At 37.8% G+C, this 25,737-nt stretch overlaps 1 protein-coding gene across 1 annotated transcript in view; it reads right to left on the minus strand.

The window, feature by feature from the left end:
• Nucleotides 1–25,737, minus strand: part of GOPC (golgi associated PDZ and coiled-coil motif containing) — a 44,216-nt gene that overhangs the window by 13,219 nt on the left and 5,260 nt on the right. Inside the window, exon 2 of the mRNA XM_067546644.1 lies at nt 6,244–6,408. Within this exon, the coding sequence (XP_067402745.1) occupies nt 6,244–6,408 (165 nt within the window). The remainder of the gene's footprint in view (nt 1–6,243; nt 6,409–25,737) is intronic.

Below are 25,737 nucleotides of genomic sequence, written 5' to 3' on the forward strand. Positions count from 1 at the left end.
CCTGAGGGAGTCAAAGTCTGCTTTTCTGAAGTCCATGGTCCATATCCTGCTGTTCTCCTTTCTTCCTTTTGTCAGGATCCTGAACTCGACCATCTCATGGTCACTGCTGCCTAGGTTGCCACCTACTTCTACTTCCCCTACCAAATCTTCCCTGTTTGTGAGCAGCAGGTCAAGAGAAGCACGGCCCCTAGTTGGTTGCTCCAGCACTTGCACCAGGAAGTTGTCTGCAACACTATCCAAAAACTTCCTGGATTGTTTGTGCTCTGCTGTATTCCTCTTCCAGCAAATGTCAGGATGACTGAAGTCTCCCATGAGAATCAGGTCCTGTGAACTGGAAACTTTCCCTAGTTGACTAGTTGAGTGTCTGTTGTGCAAATACTTCTTTTTGGTCACTTTAAACTTGCTGCTTAATAATTTCATTTAGTGACCCCGTAGTTTTTATGTCATGAGAAAGAGAAATAACACTTCCTTATTTACTTTCTCCACACTAGTCATGATTTTATAGACCTCTATCATATCCCCCTTAGTCATCTCTTTTCCAAGCTGAAAAGTCCCAGTCTTATTAAGCTCTCTTCATATGGAAGCTTTTCCATACACCTAATCACTTTAGTTGCCTTTTTCTGTACTTTTTCCAATTCCAATATATCTTTTTTTGAGATGGGGCGACCAAATCTGCATGCAGTATTCAAGATATGGAAGTACCAAGGATTTATAAAGAGGTAATATGATATTTTGTCTTATTATCTATCCCTTTCCTAATGATTCCCAACATTCTATTAGTTTTTTGACTACCACTGCACATTGAGGAGATGTTTTCAGAGAACTATCCACAATGACTCCAAGATCTCTTTCTTGAGTAGTAACAGCTAATTTAGACCCCATTATTTTATATGTATGGTTGGGATTATGTTTTCCAATGTGCACTTTGCATTTATCAACACTGAATTTCATCTGCCATTTTGTTGCCCAGTCACCAAGTTTTGTGAGATCCCTTTGTACTTCTTCACAGTCTGCTTTGGACTTAACTATTTTGAGTAGTTTTGTATCATCTGCAAATTTAAACCTCACTGTTTACCCCTTTTTCCAAATCATTTATTAATATGTTTAACAGGACAGGTCCCCAGTATGGACTCTTGGGGGACACCCCTCTCCATTCTGAAAACTGACCATTTATTTCTACCCTTTGTTTCCTATCTTTTAACCAGTTACTGATCTAGAAGAGGACCTTCCCTCTTATCCCATGACTACTTACTTTGCTTAAAAGCCTTGGAGGAAATTAATGACCCTTAAGGGGATCTATTCTAGTAAAATTACTCTACTCTAAACACTTAACACCTACTGCGTAACATTTATTTTAACTATTTACAGGAACAGAGTGAAGAACACAAGAGGATAGGCCCTTGCTGAGCAAGAGACTATGGATTCCAGCCGACCGTCACAGGCGGTAAGAAGGAACTGAAGAGGCAGAGGATTGTCAGAGCCCTATATAGGTTGTCATGAAGGCACGACTCCAGGGGGCTCCAGAACTGACCCTATGGGTAACACTGGGGAAAAAACCTTCCAGTGACTGTGCATGAGGTGCGCACACACTTTGTTGGAATGGACATGAGAAAGCACTCAAAGAAGAAAGATATCTAGCCACACATTACAGAAAATCATTAGAAAATGGCTAATTTTTAATATAAAATGTACTGAGCAAAATGAAATGACAGGTTAGTGTCCTAATATGTAAGAATACCTCAGCCTTTTCATAAATCAGTTATATTATGCCTATATAAGCAGATATTGCTTTCTAGTGTTTATGACTAACATTCCTTAAAGCAGAAAGAATATGCTTAATATAGACAATGTTAAAAATATGAAGATTTACTCAAGAATAACAGTCCTCAATTAATGATTTTTCAAAAGATAAATTTTTAATAGTAGCTATAAGGTACATAATTCTACGAAAATAGTGACATTATTTAAAAATCTTGAAGTATCACTTACAAAGTTTAAAAGGTGAAAGTCAAGTGACCACCACTACCAAAAACACCTCCATATAAGTACATTACTGAGCTTATGTATTTTAGGCACCAAAGGACTGTTAACAAATAGGAAAGTTACATTAAAAACAACATGCTCACAAAAAAGGAATTGGGGAGAGGAGTCATGTATGAAAATTGACATTTTTCCAGAGAAAATTGATAATGTACAAAAATTATTGCTCATAACATACTGGATATTGTTATTTTTAATACATTCTTAAATAGTTTCAGATTTTGTTTCTATGCAGCAAAATAAGACAACCTTCAGAATTTCATAAGTTACCAGACTATATTATCCTAAAATTGTTGCAACAACCAGAACAAATATGGACATGCATACACTTGGGGGAAAAGGCACCAAAATTAAAAATTGTCAACAATATTGGATCAACTCAGGGGAGAGGAAGAAAACCAGCTAGATCTGTTTTTCTAGTCTCAATGGCAATATGTATACTGCCACACAAAACAAAAGCACTGGCTTAAATACAGATAAAGACAACTAGCATACTTACCAACTCATCCACAGAAAGGATAGACTTAAGAAAGAAAAAAATAGTTTCATAATCAGAAAAACTGGCAAACAGTGGCAACATGAACTTTTAGAAAATGCCATAAAATAAATGCCAATATCAGTCTTATTCTGTCAGAGCAATATTACTGAAATTTACTAGGTTTATAAAAGGACACAAAAATAAGGATGGTATTAAACAAACATATATTTAATACCGATTTCTTCATTGAAAGAAGAATTCACTGAAGTGTGTATTATAAGGAACAAAACATTAAAATTCTTAACTTTGTTAGAGAATTACATACATTCATTTCCTTATGAAATGTAAGTATGGGGAAGATCTACAAATACTTGAAATACAATAAGATTGCTATATAGATTTCCACATTTTGTTGCAGAAAAGATAATTACTTTTCAAACAACAAAAACAGGTTTGCTTCTAAGCCTTTCTGAACCTAAACTAAGAGTTTTACCTGATAATTTAATTATAATTGGGATTTACATAGCACCTTTCATCCAAAAGGATCATAAAATACTTTTCAAGCTATGTATTACATAACTGGCATGCAGCCAGTTTATGGGAGGGACAGATGTAGCACAAAAATAAATAAATATTATATATATATATATATAAAAATATAAATAAAATGCACTGCAAAACAGGAGGAGATACCATTTTGACCAAAGTCACTTTGGCCAACTCCTACAAAAAGTACCAAGAGTGCTTTCATGTCCATGCAGCACAGATCTTTAAAAAACAGATCTTATATGAAAGATGCCTGTAGAGTAAGCTATATGTAAGTCATCTGTTCAGTAAGCTTGAATATTTAAATGTTTTCATTCACCAACACTGCATAGTTCTGGAATTTATCAAATATGCATTAATAAATAATAAGCTGCATCTCAACCTTTCCCCATGCTCTAGTAAGAGTAGTAGTATTCTGTGCACAGAGTGAAGGAAGTGTAGTATTATATATATTCCAGTTACACATTTTGTTGATGTGGTCTTCCTTCAAAATACTTCCTCTGGGCAGATTCAGACTGATAGAAGTTCTTTTTAAAGAAAAACTCAGATTTTTTGTTGTCATCTTAGTAGCTCCAATTTTGTTTGCTAAAGCTCTCCTGGCTTTGTACTTTCTTTATCCAAAATGGTTTAAAGGACAGTTTCTCTCCACTAAAATCTACGAATCCCAGAAGAGAGAGTAAAGCAAACTCAAAAAATAAGCATTGTGGTTTATAAGAACGAGGATGAGACAAGGCACCATACTGAATTAAGGACAAAGTATCAGCCTAGTTTTTTAATGAGTACAATAAAAATAAAATAATAACCCTAAAAAATATGGGAAAGTTTATTCCTTTAATTTTAACTATGAACCCAGATATTTTTGTGGCTTTAATACAAAACTAATATTTTCCATGTAGTTCAGGTCGATTTTTTTAAATAGAAATGCTTACAATAAGATCACAGATAGTATTTTCAAAAATGCCTAAGTACTATTGTCAAAAATATGACTGAGGCACTTTACTGCCTAAATCTTATTGCAAGTTACTGGGATTTAGGAGCCTAAATCACTTTTGAAAAGTTTCACTCTATGTGAGAGTTGATATGATCAATCATTGCCACCCCATATATTTTATAAATATTTAATGGATGCTTATTTACAGGCAGGGTGGATTGATTTAAATCAAAACGATTTAAATAATGGATTTAAATCATGATTTAAACTGCCAAGAAAAAATTATTGATTTAAATCAAGTTTCCCACTGATACTTCTTCACATATTTCTCAAACAATGGTGCAAATCTGATCACTAAACCATGTTAATTTACAACTCAATACAGCATTTGACAACATCTAGGAGGGTATACTTTGTGTAATTTTTTAGATAAATTAATAAAAATCAAGTTAGGAAATAGTACATAATACTCATTACCAGTGTCAAGCTGCAGATGCAGCAGCAGTACATTAGGAATGGTAAGAACTAATTCACACTCACGCAAACACAATAGCACTTATATTTTATTAAAATAATCTTAAATGTTACATAAATGTTTCACATTTGCAATTGCAGCAGTCTCCTGAATTGCTGGCTGATGACTGTCCTTAAACTCTTTTTGTTTTTTAATTTTCACATTTTATTAACGCTGACAAGTCATCACAATAATAAACGTATGCAGTCCTTAAAACTTCTACAACTAGCTCTCATCTTCCCCACTCCCACTGTCATTTTTATTCACAGACAAACAGAAATACGAGATTTCTTGCTTTTTCAACTCCCAGTCGATTTCTTAGCTTTGAGTGAATAATACCAAACGATGAAAATATTCTCTCTGCGCTTGCAGAGGAAGCTACCGCTATAAAAAGTTGGCTTAGCAAATGAAGGAATTCTTGTTTCAAGGTGCCTGGCTAATGATTTGCACCAATTTAGGGGAGTGACTTTGTTCAAAACATCATCAGTAAACATGTACTGTTTAAATGGTTCTGCTCCAGCCCTGAAATTTATTATTATTTTTATTTTATTTATTAAAATTCCGTCCATGCTGGACCCTGAAACCATGTTAGCAGTGTTTAGTAATGAGAAAAGACTTTTCCTTTTTAGATCACCAGATAAAATGAAGCTTAAGCTAACAGGTTTTTTTTTTTTTTTTTTTTAAAAGACTGTTTGGTGGCGTTTGTCAAATAGTTTCTCAAATCACAGTGGTGTATGGAGTCTTTTCTGATTATCTGTTGAATGAAACAACAAGACTGTGATGGAAGATGGCCCAATATACTATATGAAAAAAGGACCACTGAGAAAGGAGCTTGACAGTTTCAGTCTTGTCTCTAGTAGTTACCCTTCCCATCACAAAAAAAAAAAAAAAAAAAAAAAAAAAAAAACACTCCACTCTAGGATGGAGTGGAGATGGAAAAGGAGAAATGGGTCTCTTTTTCTGGCTTCTTTACAATGCATAAAGAAGTCCAGATTTTTATTTTTTTTAAAGACATGCTTATTTTTCACATTAGAAATTCAGGTCTTTTCTACCCCAGGAAAACACCATGAACCATTGAAGAATTGTTAGCTTTACTTCTAAGGCACTTAAACTTGATTAAGAAGAGAAGTGACTTTTACAGTGACACTCATTCACACGCGGGTTTTATTTAAAATTCTGCTTTTGTTAACACCTAACAAACAGCTGAAAAAAGCTATTTAAAAAAACCAAGAGATTCAAACCCCCTTCACTCCTTCAATTAAGAAAACTGCCTATCAATTTCTCTGCATTCTCCAAAGAAAACCTTCAGCAAAAAAATTTATATTTCCGATATTTCGAAAATTAAAACCCCAACTCTCAGATCTTATTTATATATTATAAAAACAAAAAAATCTTAATGTTTCCCCACTGCAGAACTTTAATATAATTTTTTAAAAATTATCACATACATATTTCAAAGCAAACAGCCTGAAAAAACCCTGAATGTTGGTAGACAACAGCTGGTTGGGGATCCTTTTTTTCTCTCTACTGTATTTCTCTGGCTATAGTTTGTTACTAACTCATCATTTTAGCAGTCTTCATAAAAAATAGTATAAGAAGCCTTAGATGACATATATTGGTTTATTTTAAAGCTGGTGTTCCAATAAGTTTATGCCCGCAACATTAACATTTCACCACCTACACAATCAAAAAAGAGTGTAGTTTGAACTTTTTCCTTCACTCTCGGATACTTACCAATTTTGCTTTAATTGCCCCAGAATCCACATTCTGACCAGTTTTGGCATGCAGCTGAAGTTGAATAGCATGGAGTTGCAAAAGCTGATCATGCACTTCCTTTTCCAATACTACTTTCTCAGCCTGAGTTTCTGTCAGTTCAGATTTCAGATCCACCAGCTGCGCCTGGAAGATATCAGGAGTCCAACAATCAGTGTGTTATTATTACATTTTGGTTTCTCAATATCATAATACAGATGGATATTCTACATTATAAAGGTTTCAGATGTACAGTTAAAATAAAGATGGATTTGGGCTCTTTCTATGGTTCTCTCTCACCCCCTCTAAGGAGTCCTTCATTTACAACACTTTTTCTTCTCCAACTGCCAGCGCACAAACACATACAACCACTTCTCTGAGAAGTGAATGGAACTTCTTTCATAATCCATCAATGCCAATAACTGAAGGAGTAGTTGAAGAACAGTGTAATTCCAAGGGAAGATCATGGTGCTCCTGCAGAATTTAGCCCTTGACAGCACTGCCTACCTATCAGTGACTGTGCAAATCTATCAAGAAATTTTAAATGTCAGAAATCTGTTCAGCTTCCTCCCCCCACCCCCCCACTCTCATTTATTGCCCTGTTACATTGCTCATTATTCAGTCACATGCTTTAGAACACTAGGGGCCAGATTTTTAGAGGTATTTAGTGGGAGTTAGGCACCCAGGCACTTTTGAAAATCTCACAGGTGCCTAAAGATAAACACTTAACATGCCTTTAAAAACCTGGCCCTAAGTTCCTGGTCTACACTGGGATTTTTGCCTTCAGTACAAACCCTTAAGATAGACTCCATTCACACCAGTACAGCATGATTTCCATGGGTAAACCTTACCAGGATTTTAAATGGGGTAGTTACATTATATTTACACTAGGGACTTGCAATCATAGCTTAAATTCCAGTGTAGACAGTCTCAAAAATAAGGAGGAAGGCATCGTTCGGCAGACCAAGAAACTGACCAAGAAACTCAGGGCAATAACTGTGAGAACAATCTAAGCAAGATGACAATCACATGAACAAGAATGTAGCCAAGCCTTGGGTTTCTTAAACAACACCAGATATGTTAAAAACAATATAATAAAAATTAATTAATCTAATCCCAAAACCAAATGAACCAAGTCACACCCCAATTTAAAGTACTCCAGAACCAGCACCTCAGCTGAAATACTTGTATCTATTCTAAGGTACTTATATAGCCTCCACAATCATGGCATTTGAGCGCCTCACAATCTTAAATGTATTTATCTTCCAGCAACCCTGTAAGGTAGGGAACTGAGGCACAGAGAGACTAAGTGACTTGCTCATGCTGTCACAGGAAGCCTGTAGCGGAGCACTTAAATTTGGAGTCTCCCAAGTCACAGGCCCGTGCCCTAACCAGTGGGCCATCCTTCTTCTATTTATTTCATGTGTATACTATAGATAGATAAACTGGAAGCTATGAAATAAAGTGTATCTAAAATATTTTTTTGCAGGAAAGCATACAAAGTAGTAAGTCTAAAATCATATCGTTATTAAAGATATCAAATGAAGTTTATACATAGTATTTATATCTGAAATTATATAGCAAGGACAAGCATGTTTACTTAGTTGTTATATCCAAGTGTGGCCAACATTTTATAAGATATAAACAACTACATTTATATGTGCTATGAAGTAAGTATTTATCTAACTAATGTAACAGAAAATCTTTGGAAAAATGTATATTTAGTTTGTCCTTGTATTTTTTAGGGAAGTCCCCAAAGCAAATGCAGTTTTGGGACAACATAAATAATCAGATTAACAACAAAGAACATGAAGGCTCTGCATAAATTCCTGTACAGACTCTTGTGAATTAAAAGCACATTTCCCCAGAGATTTTGCTAAGATTATGCAGATTTCTTTTGATATTGAAAATTTCAAATTATAGGATGAATGACACTTGCTTTATTCCTGCAAGCAGCCTCCCTATCTTCAACAAAAAACATCTATGTTGATAAGGTAAGCCAGGATTTGCCCTAAGTGCTAAGAAAATTTGAGTAATTTTTAAAAACTCTCTTCAGTGAAGCTGAAGCAAAATGATTGTTACGGAAGTATTTTGCAACTTCAATAACATTTTCTTTTATTCCGGGAGAAGACGTACTTAAGTCTTTGGCTAAAAGATGCATTAAATGGGCACTGCAGCCATAGGTTATTAAGTCTTTGGCTAAAAGATGCATTAAATGGGCACTGCAGCCATAGGTTATTAAGGAGTATCCTTCCATTTCTTCTTCTAAGTAACTTCTCATCTTTGCCATGTTTGCAACATTGTCAGTGACAAAACACAGCACGTGACAGTTGAATTTTTGTTCACAGTTTATTACAGCTTTCATTGCCACTTCTTTTAAATATTCTGTTGCGTGGGCATCTCCCGATGCATCTATTATTTCTGAAAGATATGCAACCCCATCTTCAGGCACATATTACTGGATCATTGTGTACATTGTTCCACCCATCAAGGCTCAAAGTTACAAATTTTCCCTCAGGATTTCTTGCACACTGTTCAAGTTCTTTCTCATAGACTGTATCTGGCAACCTTCCATCAATGTCTGATCTACCAGGTGGCGTGCAGCCTGGTCGTAAGGACTCAATCATGTCAATGAAGTGATTATTATTAACAATGCAAAAAGGAGAATTAGTGGCATAAATGAACCGAGCAATCTTTTCATCTATGGTTTCTCAATGGTATTTGCTGGTCCTTACTACATACCCATCCATGGTGGTGGTTTTACAGGATGATTTAAATCTTTTGCTTGCTACGGATACTTTGTTGTCTGAAATACGTTTAGTTGCAGCACTGCTGCTAAAAGTACCAATGGATTACTCTGAAGTTGTTGCAGATAGATAGTCACAGTCAAGGTCTCTTATGCTTAAATGGATCCTGAAACAAAATTCAAAAATGATTTGGAATAGTTGTTCTTCTCATTCTATTATTCAGGTAATCGTTTACACTTTTTTTCAGCAAGGATGCAGATCCGATTCCAAATTACCAAAAAAGCTAAGACTAACTGCATTTAGAGTGCATTTAATTTGGAGTAAGCCCCATAGAACTCACTGGCACTTCTGTTTTTTGAGAAAACAAATATAGGATGGGGTTCCCTTCAGAAAGCTGAATTATGCTGAAGTAAAATAGGGAACAGACATGTGGCATCACCATTGTGGTCTGTGGCCATGATGTTCCAAAATAAAGGGCATGTATTATGTAAGATAAAATAAGAAAATGACACCCCAGTGGCAACTGGCAACTCTAGATTTCTCTTACTGCAGCTTTCTGTACCGTAGACTTGCAACATCCAACATAGCAAACAGCTTGCGAATTTACTTGTTAAATCACACTTATACCAAAAGGCATAGGAAGAGTCTTGAAGAGTGATGCATTGCAAAATGAATTAGTTGTTACTAAACAGTTGATCCACATTGTACTTCAGACATATCCACATCTTCATCCTCTTCATTTTCTCCCAATAAGCAGTTTTCATTATGATGTTTCATTCTTGCAACTAGGCACTGCATCTCCTTCTTGCACTGCTTATACTGTACACGTTTTCCTTTTTTACCCAGGGAAGGAATTTCTTCAAAATATTCCCAGAAGCCATGACAGTTTTTCTGTGGCAAAAGCATTGGGGAATATAGGAAGCTGGCTGTGTACTGAATAATGTCTTCCCTTTTTTTTCCCAGTCAACTCCACTGTTCCTTTCTACTCTGCCTCCATCCTTTGTCTCTCTGTCTTTAAGACAGTGTCTTAACTAACTCCTCTGCCTTGCTTGGCCCAGCTCCACCACCACATCAAAGCACAGAATTACATTATCCAGCCTGCGTCTTTCTTTGCACATGTGACTTTAGTCTGCTGAGAAACAGAAAATGAAATAGAAACTAAAAGCCCAAAACTTTCAAGAAGCAAGAGTTGGTAGGTAGGCTGGATAGACTAGAGCCATTTGTTCATTTTTATGAGACCCTAAGTGTAGGTTTAGCATGTTTGTGATGAGATTTAACTGAAACTGTTATTTTTTAAAACAATAGAGAAATTTAATATTTTATTGATTTTTTTAAAAAATAAAAAAAAATTTAAATCCAATTTTTTTTATTTAAAAAAAATCATTGATTTTTACCCACCCTAGTCTGAAGTCATATTTATTAAAAAACAGGTAAATCATGAGTAGTGAAAGCTTTTGATATTGTCCCATCTATGTCCAGTCACAAATGCTGCTGTAACCTGGTACAATTCTAATAGCAGGAGGTTAGTTCACACTATCAGTTTATTACATCCTTGGCTTCTCTGTTCAAATTCCCAATCAGTAAGAATTGTAGCTATTGGTTACGTGAGGTGGACATAAGTCCTTTGGGAACCATACTGAGACAATCAAACTCATTCACATACACCAAACACTAACTATTTTCTAAGTTATTAAAACAGATAAATAAATGCAGCTGGTCTGATGTACACATGAGATAAAGTGAGGGGAGAAGGAAGTAATCTATACACATATGAATGACAGTCATAATTCCATCTCATGTTTTACAGTATCACAAACATAAGTATTCAGACCCAAGGTTGACACCCGGAAGGTAATATAACTGGTGGCATATCACAAACACTGAATATAAGAAATCCTAAACCTTATTAGTCTGTCATACAATCATAAGCTTCTAAAAAAGCTGACCACAAATTTCTAAAATCACCTAAATAATTTCATTGATATGTCACCTATTTAAGATCAGCCAGCTGACTCAATTCTAAAAATCAGAGTAATATTTCCAATAGAGAAATTGATTTCCAATACTGTAAGGTATTTCTGTTCCAACAAGGAATGATGGTAGTTTACTATAGTGGAGTGGCTGCATTACGACAGGAAAGTTGTGTCAACGACTTCTGTTTAAAATAAAATCAACACGCTTAGTCAGATTCCTTTGAAATGTAGTGTGCATCAGAAGGGTACAGGGTAGGGTTAGTGAACCACATTTATATCCAATTATATAAGCCCTGAATAAAATAGTTTTCAAAAGGGTTTGGGTTTTTGTTTTTTGTTTTTAAACAGATCTAGAGATCAAACTATTATTGTGACAGGTGCTAAAATGGTCTCAAATAGTCCATTTTTACCCTAGGTATTGTTTTGCACACTAAGTTTTTTCACCCAAATTGTAAACAGTATTTAAGAACATATTCATTACTTCACTTTAACAGATTTAAAGTCTGAAAGGATTACAGCACACAGAAAAAAAAAAACCCAAAACACAAAGAAAGAAAAAAGAAAATCAGGAAACGGTTTCTGTGCAGCCACTTTATGCTTGACTGGTTAGTCTGAGGGAACATGTCCTTGGTGAATACTGCACCACTGATGCTATTAGTCGAACCTTTGTATATCTATGCAATAAAGATTTAATAACTTATGCTGCTTGCTACAAGTTGTCTCTACTATAATATAATGTGTTTTTATTTTTATGCTGGGGTTTACTGTGAATACAGCAAAAGAGTCAGCAGTCTAACCAAAATTTTTGTTATATCAGGTAGGGAGGAGCCTGAGACAGAGGACTGTGTGTACGTTGTGCAAGACAGGGGTTGTGGCTGCAGATGGGACAGATGGTACACAAGCCATCGACTGGTTATTTGAGAAAATCTGTATTTTACTAGCCCCTGGGCAGAAGGGAGATGATGGGCACAAGTGGCTGGTTCTGATCTCAGCGTAGATTAATGTGGCATTTCCAAACACACACAGTGTGGAGGTTTGGAACTGACAGAAACAGTGACTGACTGCTGAGGGAAAAGAAAAAAGCAGGGTTTCCAAGTATGGATTCTGGGTGATTTCTGAATCAAGAGATTGTAGAAGTTTGTGGGAGAGCAAGGGGTACACCATTGGATAGGAACCGCTGACTATAGACTGATTGGCTTAACATGTAAATTGTGGGACATGATACGTATAACTGCCTAATTACTACTAACTCCTACCAACAACTTATATTTTCCTGTTTAAACAAACACACACACACACACCCCCCTAGGAAATTCAATGGCAAAACACTACATTAACACAAAGTTAGGTTATTCATGATTTATCATCCCTTTACAAGATACTGAGTTGATCAAAATTCAAACTTCTGGAAACTAGGAAACGCACTGTTAAGGTTGCCCAGGAAACCTTAATTCTGCCCTCTTTCAATAACACCCTCGTGCACCCTGTTAATACACCTTTACTCTGCCACCTCCTTTTAAAATCTATTCACTCTCACTCACAGGATTCCATCTAACATTATTAAAGGAAAAAATATAGTTGCCCACACCACCTTTCTTTTGCCTTCTTTTTCAGCAGTGCCTCGATTTTCTGATATAACACACTCTCACTGACCATTGGCACTACGCAATTCAGGTTCCAGACACTGGCATAAATTCACAAAGTTAGCCAACTCTCCAGAAACAATACTACATGTGTACCATTTCAGAAACACTTCACAGTCTTTTACAATTCTAACTCTTTACACCAGCGGTTCTCAACTACGGATTTGTGGCCCCCCCCAGTCACTTTCAGGGGATCACGGGACCCCTCGGCTGAAGGCTGGTGCCCCAAACCTAGGCGCTCTCACGGGGCTGAAGCCGGGAGCAGAGCCGTGCAGCTGAAGCCGGGAGCCCTGGTGCCCCCTGCGGATTAAAGTCAGGAGCAGAGCCACAGGGCTGAAAGCCGGAGCCCCCGTGAGCCTAAAGCCCTGAGCGCCCACTTGCATAGAGCACCAGCTCCCCACAGAGCAGAAGACCCGAGCTCCTGTACCCTGACCAGAGCCCCAGCGCACCACAGGGCTGAAGCCCCAACCCCCCCCCCCCCCCCAGCCCAGTGTGCAGAGTCCTCCCCCCGGCCCGGTGCCTGAAGTCCAGAGCCCTGAGCCCCACAGGGTTAAAGCCCCAAACCCTCCCCCCACAAGTGGCTGAAGCCAGGAGCCCCACAGGTCCCCCACTGGGCCCTGGAGTTTTTATAGCACGTTAAGGTGGCCTCAGAAAGAAAAAGGTTGAAAACCCCTGCTTTACATAACTCACAGGACAGCTTCTCCAACTACACATTCACTTAGAGCATTAGAATCCTCTCATATTCCATCTCACTACTGACAATGCCCTTTGTAATAAAAGCTCTATGCTCTGCTACTGACATAATCCACACAATTCTGTATTAAAATGATGCATGCTGCATCCTGAAGGTATACATGCAGATGGACGTAAGGAAAGAGCTAACTCTGTAAGCATCTACACTAAAATGTAGCTCCCACCAATGTAACTTGCCCACTACACCAACTTAATAACTCCATCTCCATGAGAGGCGTAGCGCTTACATCAAATGTAGTTAGGTTGAGACAGTGTCAGTGTACACTGCACAGGTTACATCAACTGTTACTGCCTTTCAGAAACGTCCCCCAATGCCCCACAATGGCAGTTAAAATCGGACAAGCGCTCCTGGTGAGGACGCACACTGCCAACACAAGAAGGGTAGTGTTGTCATATAAAACTCATTCAATTACTATGGTGGCTGTACATTGATGTAATTTAGGTCGAATTAATTTTGTAGTGTAGACTCGTCCTTAGTATATGTACACCTAACACACTGACTGCACCTGCAGTGTATGCAAACAACTCCCATTAGCTACTGTCAGCTCCAGGGGATGAGAGGGAAGGTGTTGTGGACAACTTTTTTTTCTTCCTTCCCTTTTTGTCCTTCTATAGTGTTAGATGGAATCATGTGGATGAGAATGAATGGGTTTAAAAAGAGATGAAGAGTTTGTACATTTCAGCAACTGTGGCTGGCACAATAAAGGTATTTGCGTTAAAGGGGCATACTGAGAGACTGCTGAAAGAAGGCAGAGTTAAGATTACATGGACTACCTTAACTGTGCATTTCCTGGTTTTCAGAAGTTTAATTTTTGCTCACCTCAACGTTATGCAAGGGGACCACCAAGCAACCTTATCTTTGTGTTAATATAGGTTTTTGCCACTGAACATTACATATTAGTCTTAGTAGCTAGTGTCCTTCATCCACAGCACTGCCAATGCCCACAATATTACAAGACCACCATAGAAAAGCCCATGAGAAAATTAATAATTCTATATTCAGGGCAGAAAACACAGTGGGCAGTAAATAATGCACAGCCACACACTGAATGAGAAGGATAAAAAGAAATATTAAATAGCAACCCATTCAGTGAGCACTATTCATCCTGTGCACTGAATAAGAATGGGGTTCTGTGGAAAAATAGTACGTGATCATTGCGACAAATAGGTCCATTTCCCACAATATCTTTGAGAAACCTTATGTAATAAAGTTTAAGTATTTTTGGAGTCCATTGCATTGAATTAAAAGTTTATGTATTATTGTGGGACTGCAGGTAACTTCTTGGGAAGTTCGTGGTTGGGTGGAGATATGGCCAATACAACCCTTGGAAAGTGTTATGAGTTCCAAAGGATTATTTTAAACAATGTGACAGACAAGAAGGAACTTTTGGGACAAACAAAGTTAAGTGGGTTTCCTATGAAATACCTGGGGGGGGAGGTGATTTCAAGTTCATCTCAAGACCCAATCTTTTGAAGCTACACCCTGAGGAGAGAACCCATTGTCCGCTTATCACCTGTTCCCAGCATGTGAACATCAAAGGCCAAAGCTGTATAAAGAAGAGACTGACTTATTTATGTGTTCTTGTGATGCATTTGTAACCACAGAAAAACCATTATGTGGGATCTGAAGGACTGAATGCCTACCAGAGCCCTTGCTGGAGCTAGGGATGATCTCTCTCAAGCGTATTAGCATTCGTGCAGGTTCTTTTGTTGTTTTTAATATGTTTTCTCTGTAATACTTTTACCTTAAGAATTAATGTGCTTGCTTAGAAAGTGTGTTAATTTATAACTGTGGGCAATTACACTTAAAGCCCCTGAGGAAAAAAGTGAAGTGCAGATGTTATCTGTTCAGGCCATCTGGCTTGCTGGGAATAACACACAGTAAGCAGGAAATTGTGCACCCTAGAAAAACCCTGGTCAAGAGGAACAGACACATGGGCTCAAGAGGGGAGCCAGAAACTTTTAAGTAGGTGTCCTTGGTGGACCATGGAGCGGGAATACAAGTGCAGTTACTCTGAAATTGCAATGATCTTGTAATTAAAGACTGTATCAGAATGCACACAGACAAAGGGGCTGAGTTAAGCTTGCATGGACAATCTTACCAATCTTTTAATGTAGTTTTTTTTTTTAAATATATATTATAAATTACATGTCAAAGGAAAAGTGTCATGTCATGTTCCGAGAGTCACCCATCACTTATGGAATTTTCAGAGGAACCAATCAGAAACAGCAGAAAGAAAAACACATTATGTACTGGATGACAAACAGAATGTTTAGTTTTAAGATCAAAACATCTTGGGAGAAGACATTTGAACAACTAAATGGTACAACAGCAGGTTTGAGGCTGGAATCACAATCGAGAGGTTATTTTATATATTTATTAATGATATAATCCTTTATGTAACTTACTGATTCAGCCATGGAAGGCTGCAGGGAAGAGCTCTAAATGACTGGAATTCCACTTAACTTCCAAATCCTTATTTTCCTTAAAATTGCAAATTTACTATAAGTACAGTGAATTTTTGTGCATCAAGAAACCTCATTAACATCAGTAGGAGCTTTGGGTGAACAATGTAGCTAATTATAGGTATTAAGTACCTGTATTTTGATATTTTAACAAATATCCTGCTGCACATTTTCTAACTTCAATATTTACAGGAACAAACCTATCTGCTGTTTGTCAAACACCTTTCAGCTTGTCACAGTGGGAACTGTTGTGGTTTCCTCTTTAGGAAGTAAACCTGTGTAATCCCTACTAAACTGAGTAATGAACAAGGAAACCAACGGAGTACACTGTGGCACAAAATGAAGGCACATTGCCTTAAAAAAAGGCACATTGTCTTAAAAATTACAAGGCATTTATCAGTGTCTCATCTAGTATCAGTTACTCTTCTATAGCAATAAGAGCTCAGAAATATGGAGAGTACATCTCTAAAAGAAAACAAGTGTGGCTGAGCAATTTTTCCTTGGTATCATTTTCACCCTCGACAAACACACTGCCGGAAAATATATAATTTATTGGACAGGAAATCAAACATTTTTAAAGGGTACTAAAACTTTCCACTATTTTAACCTTATTAAAGACAATATACTCGGAGTATCATAGCAAGCTATTAATAAGGTAGTCAGGCAGCACAGGTCCCAGCAACAACTGTTGGCTAAAAAAAATCAAATATATGAGAAACAAATGTGTGTAGTGCAGCAACCCATCAATACTAGAGGCAGTCAGTAAATATTAAAATGGCAACAATATTATTAAGGACTAACATTCCAGGCAAGTGATGGGAGATGCCCCACTGAGTCCTAGTTACACTAAGAAATTAACTCATTTCCTACAGCAGTCATCAACAGTGGTTCAGGCTGAACTGGAGCAATAAAAAATCTGACAGCTATTGTAAACAGGACGTAACCCATGGTTAGCACCATTACGGAAAGCACAGAAGGGGAACAGTGAGGTCTACTGGATTGGGCACTGGACACTCAGTATTGGCCTAACTGTGTTCCCAGTGAAGTCAATAGGAGTTTTACCACTGACTTCAACGGGAACAAGTTAGGCCAAATGCTGAGCTGTTTTGAAAATCACAATTTTGGGGTCTAATCTCAGCTCTGCTATGGATTCACTGTGTAAACGTGGATAAAGTACTTAGGGCCTGAGCCAAACTTCACTGCAATCAATCAAAAATGTCCCAGTGGATAATGGATGAGGCCTTTAACCTCTCTATGCTCCTGTTTCCTCACCTTTAATATTGGAATGATACTGCTTACCCAGTTTGTCTAAAGTTGTTTGAGATCCATGGGTAGAAAGGGCTAAGTATACTGTTATTAGTGTTGACAAAGATTTAATGAAGTTTCAGGGCTCAGGGAGGAAGAGCATCTGCCATTAGTAGGCAATGGAGATTTCTGAACTATGAATATAGTGTTTTTCAGTTTCATGGTCACCTCTAAAAGAAAATACTGCAAAGTTACAACTATCTATGGAATAGACTAAGAAGAAGGGAAGACATAACTAACAAAAGGGCCTATTTTCCAATCAAGCTCTCCAACTTTTTACCACATATATTCATATTTTTCTTCATCTCCTTTTATTCACTGTCTCAAGTATAATCCTTTACACATTCACTTTAATTGCTACCCCACAACATCCACTCCAAGGTTACGGCTTTCTAAAGCATCAATGAGCAACATTCTGTTTCAGAATGAGTAAATGTTATAATCACTGTCAACACTGTCCTATATCAAGGAAGCTAGTTTTTAACTCTGAAACGCAAGTATCCTATTTTAATTAAGCTGTAGGTCCACATCATCAGCATCAACAATTGAATGTTCTAAATAACTCAGCAATAAGACAGTAACTCAGAAGAAAAATAAGTTAGTTTCTGCTAAGTGTATTCTTGCTGGGGTTTTTTGGTATACTTTTACTATTTGCCAGAAATTAAGTAGCATTTCTTAAAAAAGCATTTACAGCTACAATACATAAAATTAAATTTATCCCATTGAAAATAGTCTTAAAATTTTAAACATGACAATTTTGCCTATTGGGAATAGAGAACAAAATCATCTTGGAATTAAAAATCTACTGTTTAAATACGTTCTGAGCTATTTTTCAAAGCATTCAAAAATATTGTTGGAAAAAAGCCTGCTTCTCTAGACAACACAATTCAGACAGAAATGTTTCTATTTTTTATTAAATGGTTTTCTTTATTTACTGTTCTCAAGCATTTATAAGATAACATCATCAAGTCATCTTAGTATAAATGCATTTTCTGAAGTGGAAAAATATTCAAGCTGCCAATGTTCTAATTAACTATTTTAATTACTGTGATGATTACATTTGCAGTTCTTGTGTAGTTCCATAAGCTTTTTTGCAGGAAAGGAGGTGGGACTTTATAAAAAAAAGCTAGCATTATTCAGTCAACTCTGCAGTTCTTTATTTTAATTTTATTATTAGATATCCTGTGTCAACTCCTCATACCTAGACCTCTCAGGAGATCATTTGAGGAGCAACACACCCAGTCCACCTATACATTTTTTTCTAGCAAGGTAAGTGTAAAAACAATGAAGCTCGACTGAAAATAATTACTTATTTGGATTACCACAGCACAGAGGAGCCCTCATCATGGACAAATCCCCATTGTGATAGATGCCGTACAAATAAAGAAAGCAAAAACAGCAAGAATTTACAATCTAAGACTATGTCTACACTTAAACTGCTACAGCTGCAGTTGCACCGCTGTAGTGCTTCAGAGTAGACACTCATTACAGCAACAGGAGGGGTTCTCCCATTGCTGTAGTTAATCTACCTCCCTCAGAGAAGGTAGCTAGATTGATAGAAGAATTCTTCCATTCATCTAGTGCTGTATACAGGAGGAGTTAGACTGGTTTAGCTATGTCACTCAGGGTCTAGATTCTTCACACTCCTAGGCAATGTAGCTATGTCAACCTAACTTTTCAGCGTAGACCTGGTATCAGCATTAGATAAGAGAGAACAGATGGATACAGACAGGGAAGTATAAGAAAACAATGAAAGAATACTGGTCAGCATGATAGGCAATGGTCTCGGTACACCAGCAGCCTAACTGTTGTCAAGTTTTTTGTAGGCATCATAGCAAAGGAGTTTTAAAGATGGATCTGAAGGAGGATAAGAAGATAGCTTTAAGGATGTTTATGGGGAGTGCCTCACAAGTGTGAGGGACAGCATGGGAGAAAGCACACGGTGCTTATTTGAAAATTTAACAAGTGGGTAATGGAGGCTGGCAGCATCATTCCCACCTCCAATGGACCCAACAGCTCAATACCAAAAGAGATAATAGATAATGTGAGGATTGACTGTGATGGGCCTGGAAAGTGAGTATAAGCAGCTTATTTTTGATGTGACAAAGAAGAAGCCAGTGGAGGGATGCAAAAAAAGAGGTGACAGTCAAAACAATGGGCTAGGAAAATGATCTTTGCTGCATCATTCTGAAGGGATATGAGCAGGGCAAGATTGCATTGGTCAAGCCCAGAGAGAAGAAAGATGCAGTAATCGAGATACAAGATGATGAGAGCTTGGATCGATAAGAAAAGGCATATCTTACAGATGTTATGCAGAAAGAATCAGCAAGATTTAGACATAACCTGGATTTGAGGACCGAGAGAGGGCAAAGATGACACTATGGGCTTGAAGCTGTTCACTGTGATCAAGAAAGGAGGATGTGAGGAGGGCTTTGGGGAAATTAGGATCTCTGTTTTAACCACACTGAGCTTCAGTTGATGGTGAGACATCCATGAGGAGAGTCAAAGTCATAGGCCAAGAACAGACAAGTCTGAAGAAAAGAGGTAGATCTGAGTGTCGTCATCATAGAGATGGTAATTGAATTTAGGCTTGTGAATGACACTACCCAGAGATAGGATGCAGAGGGAGAAGGGAACCTAGGACAGAGCCCTGTGGAACCCCACAGAAAGTTGGAAGGGGGATGCTGGAAGGCTTCCAAGGACACAGGGAAGTTAGCTTTGTTCTATCTTGACAATTTATGACATACATTAATTTTTAGTCTCACACCAAACTACTGAACATAAACATGAACTATATCAAGGTAACTAATGCTTTTGTGAAGATGGTAACCACTCATAACACGAAAGGATAAATCACGTTAAGACATATGATTTATTATACAAGTACTATGAATATCACCAAATCTAACATATATTAGAAAAAGAGAAACTTTTTATTGGACAAAGGAGACCTTGATCAGAACAAAAAGTTTAACACCAATAATGTTCTTGATACTGTTTATATAAAAAAAAAAAAAAAGGCATCATACCTTGCTTCAACTGTGCTTCATGCAGATACAGGGGTCCACATGTGGACATCTTTGCAGAGTGAGGACCCAAAACTGTTGGAATGCAGTTAAACACTTAAGATGTGTGTGTGGGGGAGGAGTGTTATATCAAGTCTTCATTAAGCAATATGTAGTTTACAAATCCGCTAAAAACTAGAGTTTCTATAACAAACATGGCTTGACAAATCCTCTCTTATACTTCCCAATAGCGAGAATTAAACTTTCCCAGAAATTGGAGGATGGGGACTCACCCACCAACTTTTGCAAGAAACCAAGCTTACATTTAAGAACATTTCTAGTCTTACAATCAGAAAATATGCCCTCCAAACATGAACCAAATGTAATCTAATGTACAGTGTTGTCTTCTTGAATATGAAAACAAATCTTAAAGCCGTATCTAGGGCTTCTGTTTTTCAGGGTTTATTTATTTCATTTATCGGAATTTATTTTTAGCAATTTTTGAGTTCTATGTAATGTCCAGGGTTTTCTCTTTGTACATAATGTAATGAGTATCTCTTTATAATGTTCCCTAGCACACTTAACATAGTTGTGATGGGGTGTATAAACCCTGCACTGACAGGGAAGGGGCTAGGGAGGTTCTGTGTGATAAGGTAGGTTGGTAGGGAGGAGAGCTTTAAAAGGACGATGCTGTAGTTGGCAAAAGGGAAGCCCTAAGGAATGGCTGCTGAAGCAGCAGGAGGAATCCTCATCCCAGAAACAAATCAGGAGAACCCCAGGACAAGCCCGGTAGGGAGAGACTGGCTTGACTACCTGGCTATAAGGACTCCCGTAAAGTTGTTTCCCAGACACCCCTGAAGTAAGGTGGTGCCACTGACCTTTTTGCTTTATCCCAGGAGGGACTTGCTCTCTATTGAGTCTGAACTTTTACTTTTCCTGCACCCATAAACAAAGTAAGCAGGCCCACAAGGGTGGGGCCCACTGCAAGGATTAAGAGGTTGGGGCCTGGTCTGTGCCAACCCTGTGGTGGTAACTGGGCGTCATAATGCGCCTCAACACAGCAAGAGAGATGCCAGAGAGACTCTTTTTACAGTAGTACGGTTTCAAACAGCACTACATTAAAGTGCATTAGGGAACCTTTTGAACACTAGCAAGAGTCTGAATAGGCCAATTATTGTGCAAGACCTTAATGTGATTTATAAATCACACCCTCATAGTCTATATTACTTCTCAGTGTAGACAAGCCCTAAGATACAAGGCATTTTTGGTGTTTATTGGATAAACACCTACTGTTTTATTTTTGTACTGGAGGTGGGTTTTATCCATGTTTAAGGTTAAAACTACAAATCAGAAGCCCTAGCCTGTTTTATGTTCCTAAAGTCTCATGCTTCAGCTGATTACCTGTAGAGACAAGGAAGGGAATTATTCCCCTCCTCCCCACTGTTGACATATTCTGCGTTTTTTGTGGTCTCCATCTTCTGAAGAATCAGAGATGGCCATGGGGTGGAGAAGAGACACTCGATGGAGTGGGCTAGTGCTCTGAGGTGGTACTGAGAAGTCTCTCTCTCAGGTGCTTTGCTGGTGGATCTTACTCACATATTCAGGTCAGAAAGGAATTTTCCCACAGGTCAGATTGACAGGATGTTGGGAATTTTTGTCTTCCTCTACAGCATGGGGCATTGGTCACTTTCTAGGATCATCTGGTTGTATCTAATTAAATTAACTCCCTGCCTGTGCGAGAGCCTCCGCTATTGGTGCATCTCAGTCCCTTTTGTTCTTTGCCTGTGTTACATAATAGTTCAGTCCTCAGGAGCCTATAATACTTTGATCTAATTTTGGTTGTTGGGTGCTGTATAGTGGCCTGTGATGTACAGAAGGTCAGCCTATATGATCTGGTGCTATCTTCTGGTCTTAAACTCTGAAAAGAAATATGAATTGCCTAAGGCCCAAATCCTGACCCCATTATGCAGATCAAGCAGCAATGTTGTGAGCTACTGAGTTCCTCCAGGGAATGAATCCTTCCATTCCCCATGCCACCGCACATTACAATAGTGGAACTGTCCTGTGACTTCTATTTCAATGCTATGCAAGGCTCACATAACAAAAGGCAATATAAATTGTATAGCCCCCACATCTTTACATTTTTGTTTGTGTCACACATTTTGTTATGGCTGGGATTTTTTTGAAGGGAGGAGTACTGGTTAACTTACTTTGTTCTTCAAAGTAACTACTATACTTCAGAAACAATAAAATTATTAGTATGAGCTCAACTTGGAGACGTACACAAGTGCAGGATAAAGTCAACTTGTATCAGAACGTGAAAAAATAGGCCTCCTACTAATCTGAGGCCTACACTTTCTTGCCAAAGGCAGATAAAAGAGATGAGGGTGGTCAGGCTCCTCTAAACAAGACCCTGGGACAATCTGCTCATGAGAAGCATCCAAAGATGCTGGTATTTTTAGCATACCCGGTCTGCTTGGAGGCTCCATCTTTGGATCAGCCTCCGGCTAATAGTTACCTGATAAATTTGAAAGTGTCACCTTCCTCTAATTGCTGGAAGAGATAAAACTCCTCCAGAGTCCCCAGGGCTAGGTTGCCACAAAAAAGCAACAATGGAAGCTACTCTATTCCTTCCTCAGCCTCAATTATTTGAGTTCTCTTTCCCAATGAATACCTCCAATACCTACCTCTGTTTGCTATCTTCTCAAAACCCAGTATCTAAATGACATGATTTGTTCTAACAAACTAACCAGTGTCTTGTAAATTGCAAAGGCAGATGCAGCAGCTGCCATACACAAGCTGTCTGTAGCCTGAGAAAGATAAACACTACACCTTAAAACAATAAAAGGTAAAACCTTTAATTTTTTTAAAAGATACCTTAGGCTCACCAACTTGCTAAAGAATGCTTTTTATTTTGCACAGGTGAATGAGTGAGTGGACTTTTTCAAGCCCTGATTTACACAATATTATGAAATTTATAAAACATTTGTGTATTGGTTATCATAACCACCTAAAAGAATAGGAGACATTTTCTTTTACTATGGTGTTTCAGTGATTTCAAACTGTTAAAACATTCAGTTAAAGTTTAACACAGGAACTCCATCAATTCTTGTAACCCTGAGAAGAACATAAAGAACATGCTATGCTTATACAAAATGCTATATTAAATACAATTAGTTTAGATTACCACTGCTAAATATTAAGGACCTAAATTAATACTATAAGCCAAACAAAAACAAAAGCAAAGTTGAATTGAATTGTCCCTTAACTTGCATAATATTTAAATAAAAGTATTTCATATAAATACAGCAGATGGCAGTGAACTCACCTTTAACGTCTGACTCACTTTAAATATATTTAAATATATCTCCATACTCAATAAAAAGTGGTATATAACACCTAGCACTGATTTGCTCTGTTCCTCAGGTACAGTCGAAAGTCCTGAAGAAACATACTGAAACATTGGCTGGAGAACTAAAAGGACAGACAACATCGGCTTTGTTTGTTGTGCTAAAGCCCATTATGAACATATGATTTTTTGCATGTTTGCACACTTTTTCCCTGGTACACCAATAACTAAAATGCTAACAAATGTAAACTTCACAAGGGATTGTTTTGGTTGCTATAAGCAAGATAGCATTTAATATTCATATTTACAATAAATATTTTTCATCTCTATTGTTAGAATGGAAATACCTGTTCCTGCTGTGAGCTATTATCGTTGTGTTTTTATTTTGTTTTATGTACTGATTGCTGCCATTGTTTTGTACATAATTGTAGTTTTACTCTGGACTTGACTATCATATTATTTGTACTTATTTAAAAAAAGAAATTCTGAACTGTATTTTCATAAGCAACTGTAAGTCTTGTTGGCAATTTCAACATTGTCTGTACCACAGGAGTATTTTTTCAAGTTGCTTATACTTTTTAATTGTGTACCAAGGGTACCTATAACTTCTAAAAGCTGTTATATTCCTTATTATTGATGTCATTATTAAGAGTGTTATGCAAAGTTTATAACTCAGTGGAATAAAATTTAAAAACAAAACATTAGTACCCTATCATTTGCTCTTTGGATGTTCAACTTCTTTTTTTCTTTTATTTTAAAGAAAGCACACTGATTTCTGAAACACAAGTCAGATAATCAAAACTTCTTAGACAAAATTCCAGGATTTCAGAAGCATGAGAATATGAATTAAGTACAGCTAAACTCTTCATACAAAGCATAAAGATGAGTGAGAAACTTATAAATTAAACATGCATATGGCTGATGACCCTTATGAACCTGGATTTACACTGATGATATTTAAGAACTCAGGCATATCTTCACCTCCACTTACTGCATCAAAAAATAAGATCACATCCCTGAATATAAGTTTAATTGGACCAAGTCTGATTCAGTGGATGTTCCAAAAGACTAGATCACAGTCAATACCAACACTTCCATGCCAATATACATAGAGATCTAGGAGTAAAGCTGACTGCTAACTTATCTAAAATGGTCTCTTTAAATAATCATTTCAAAGGATAATGTATGCTGGCAACATTTTTAGATCTCATTATTAGGTTGCATTGACAATACAGAGATGCTTCCTTGACTTACTTTTGGCTGAGAAAGACGCCAATCCTGTAACAAGCTATGCAGGTGGACTCTAAACTTGTATAGAAATCAGTGGGGCTCCATATGGATGCAGGGTTCCACCTGTATGGTTTTGGTTTTGTTCTCTTGTAAGATAGAAACCTTAGTGTTACCTATAAATGACTATTTAATGCTCTTGGCTGTCTGAGTTAACAAGTTACTTGTACATGAGTAAAGCTGCAAGTCTGTCACGGAGGCCACGGAAGTCACAGATTCCATGATTTCTATAGACCTCTATGAAATAATCTTCTTCAGCTTCCGCCCCATACCTGGGCCAGAGGGACTAAAGCAATCATCTTTTGGGGGCTGTAGGGAACTTGGAACTCTCAGCCACCACAGGCAGCGAGGGTCCCAGAGCTCTCAGTGGGGGGGCAGCTCTTAGCTGCCACAGAGAGCCCACACCTCCGAGCTGCAACCAGCAGTTCCCAGACGCCACAGGGCCCCCCGCCGCAGGCCAAACCCACCACAGGTCATGTGGGACCCCAAAGTCTCCAGCCTCAGCTGGTGGACCCCGCAGCCTCCAGCAGGGGTGGACCCTGGAGCCCCAAGCCACCAAGGAGGAATTCTGAGTCCCAGTGCTGAAGGAACCCAGCGGTTCTAAGGCTCTCACCCCCCCATCTCGTTTCAATAATGCCCTTAGCTCCTCCCCCCATTATTTTTAGTAAAAGTCACAGACAGGTCACGAGCTTCCGTGAATTTCTGTGTATTCCCCGTGACCTGTCGGTTATTTTTAGTAAAAATAACCATGACAAAAATCTTAGCTGTATATATGAGTGTTTTGATGTGCTGAGCAGACATCATAATGGGCCTGATTCAGCGAAGTACTTAAGCCTACAAGTAAGCATATGAGGCTAATCATGTGTTTAAAGTTAACCACATAGTTATGTAATTTTACTGAACTGAGGCCTCTGATACTTTAAGTACATCTGATTGTTAGAGCCCCTT

This window comes from Emydura macquarii, unplaced genomic scaffold, assembly GCF_026122565.2.
Source record: "Emydura macquarii macquarii isolate MOO-44397 ecotype Brisbane River unplaced genomic scaffold, CSIRO-AGI_Emac_v2 contig_1146, whole genome shotgun sequence".
NCBI classification, from domain to species: Eukaryota; Metazoa; Chordata; order Testudines; family Chelidae; genus Emydura; species Emydura macquarii.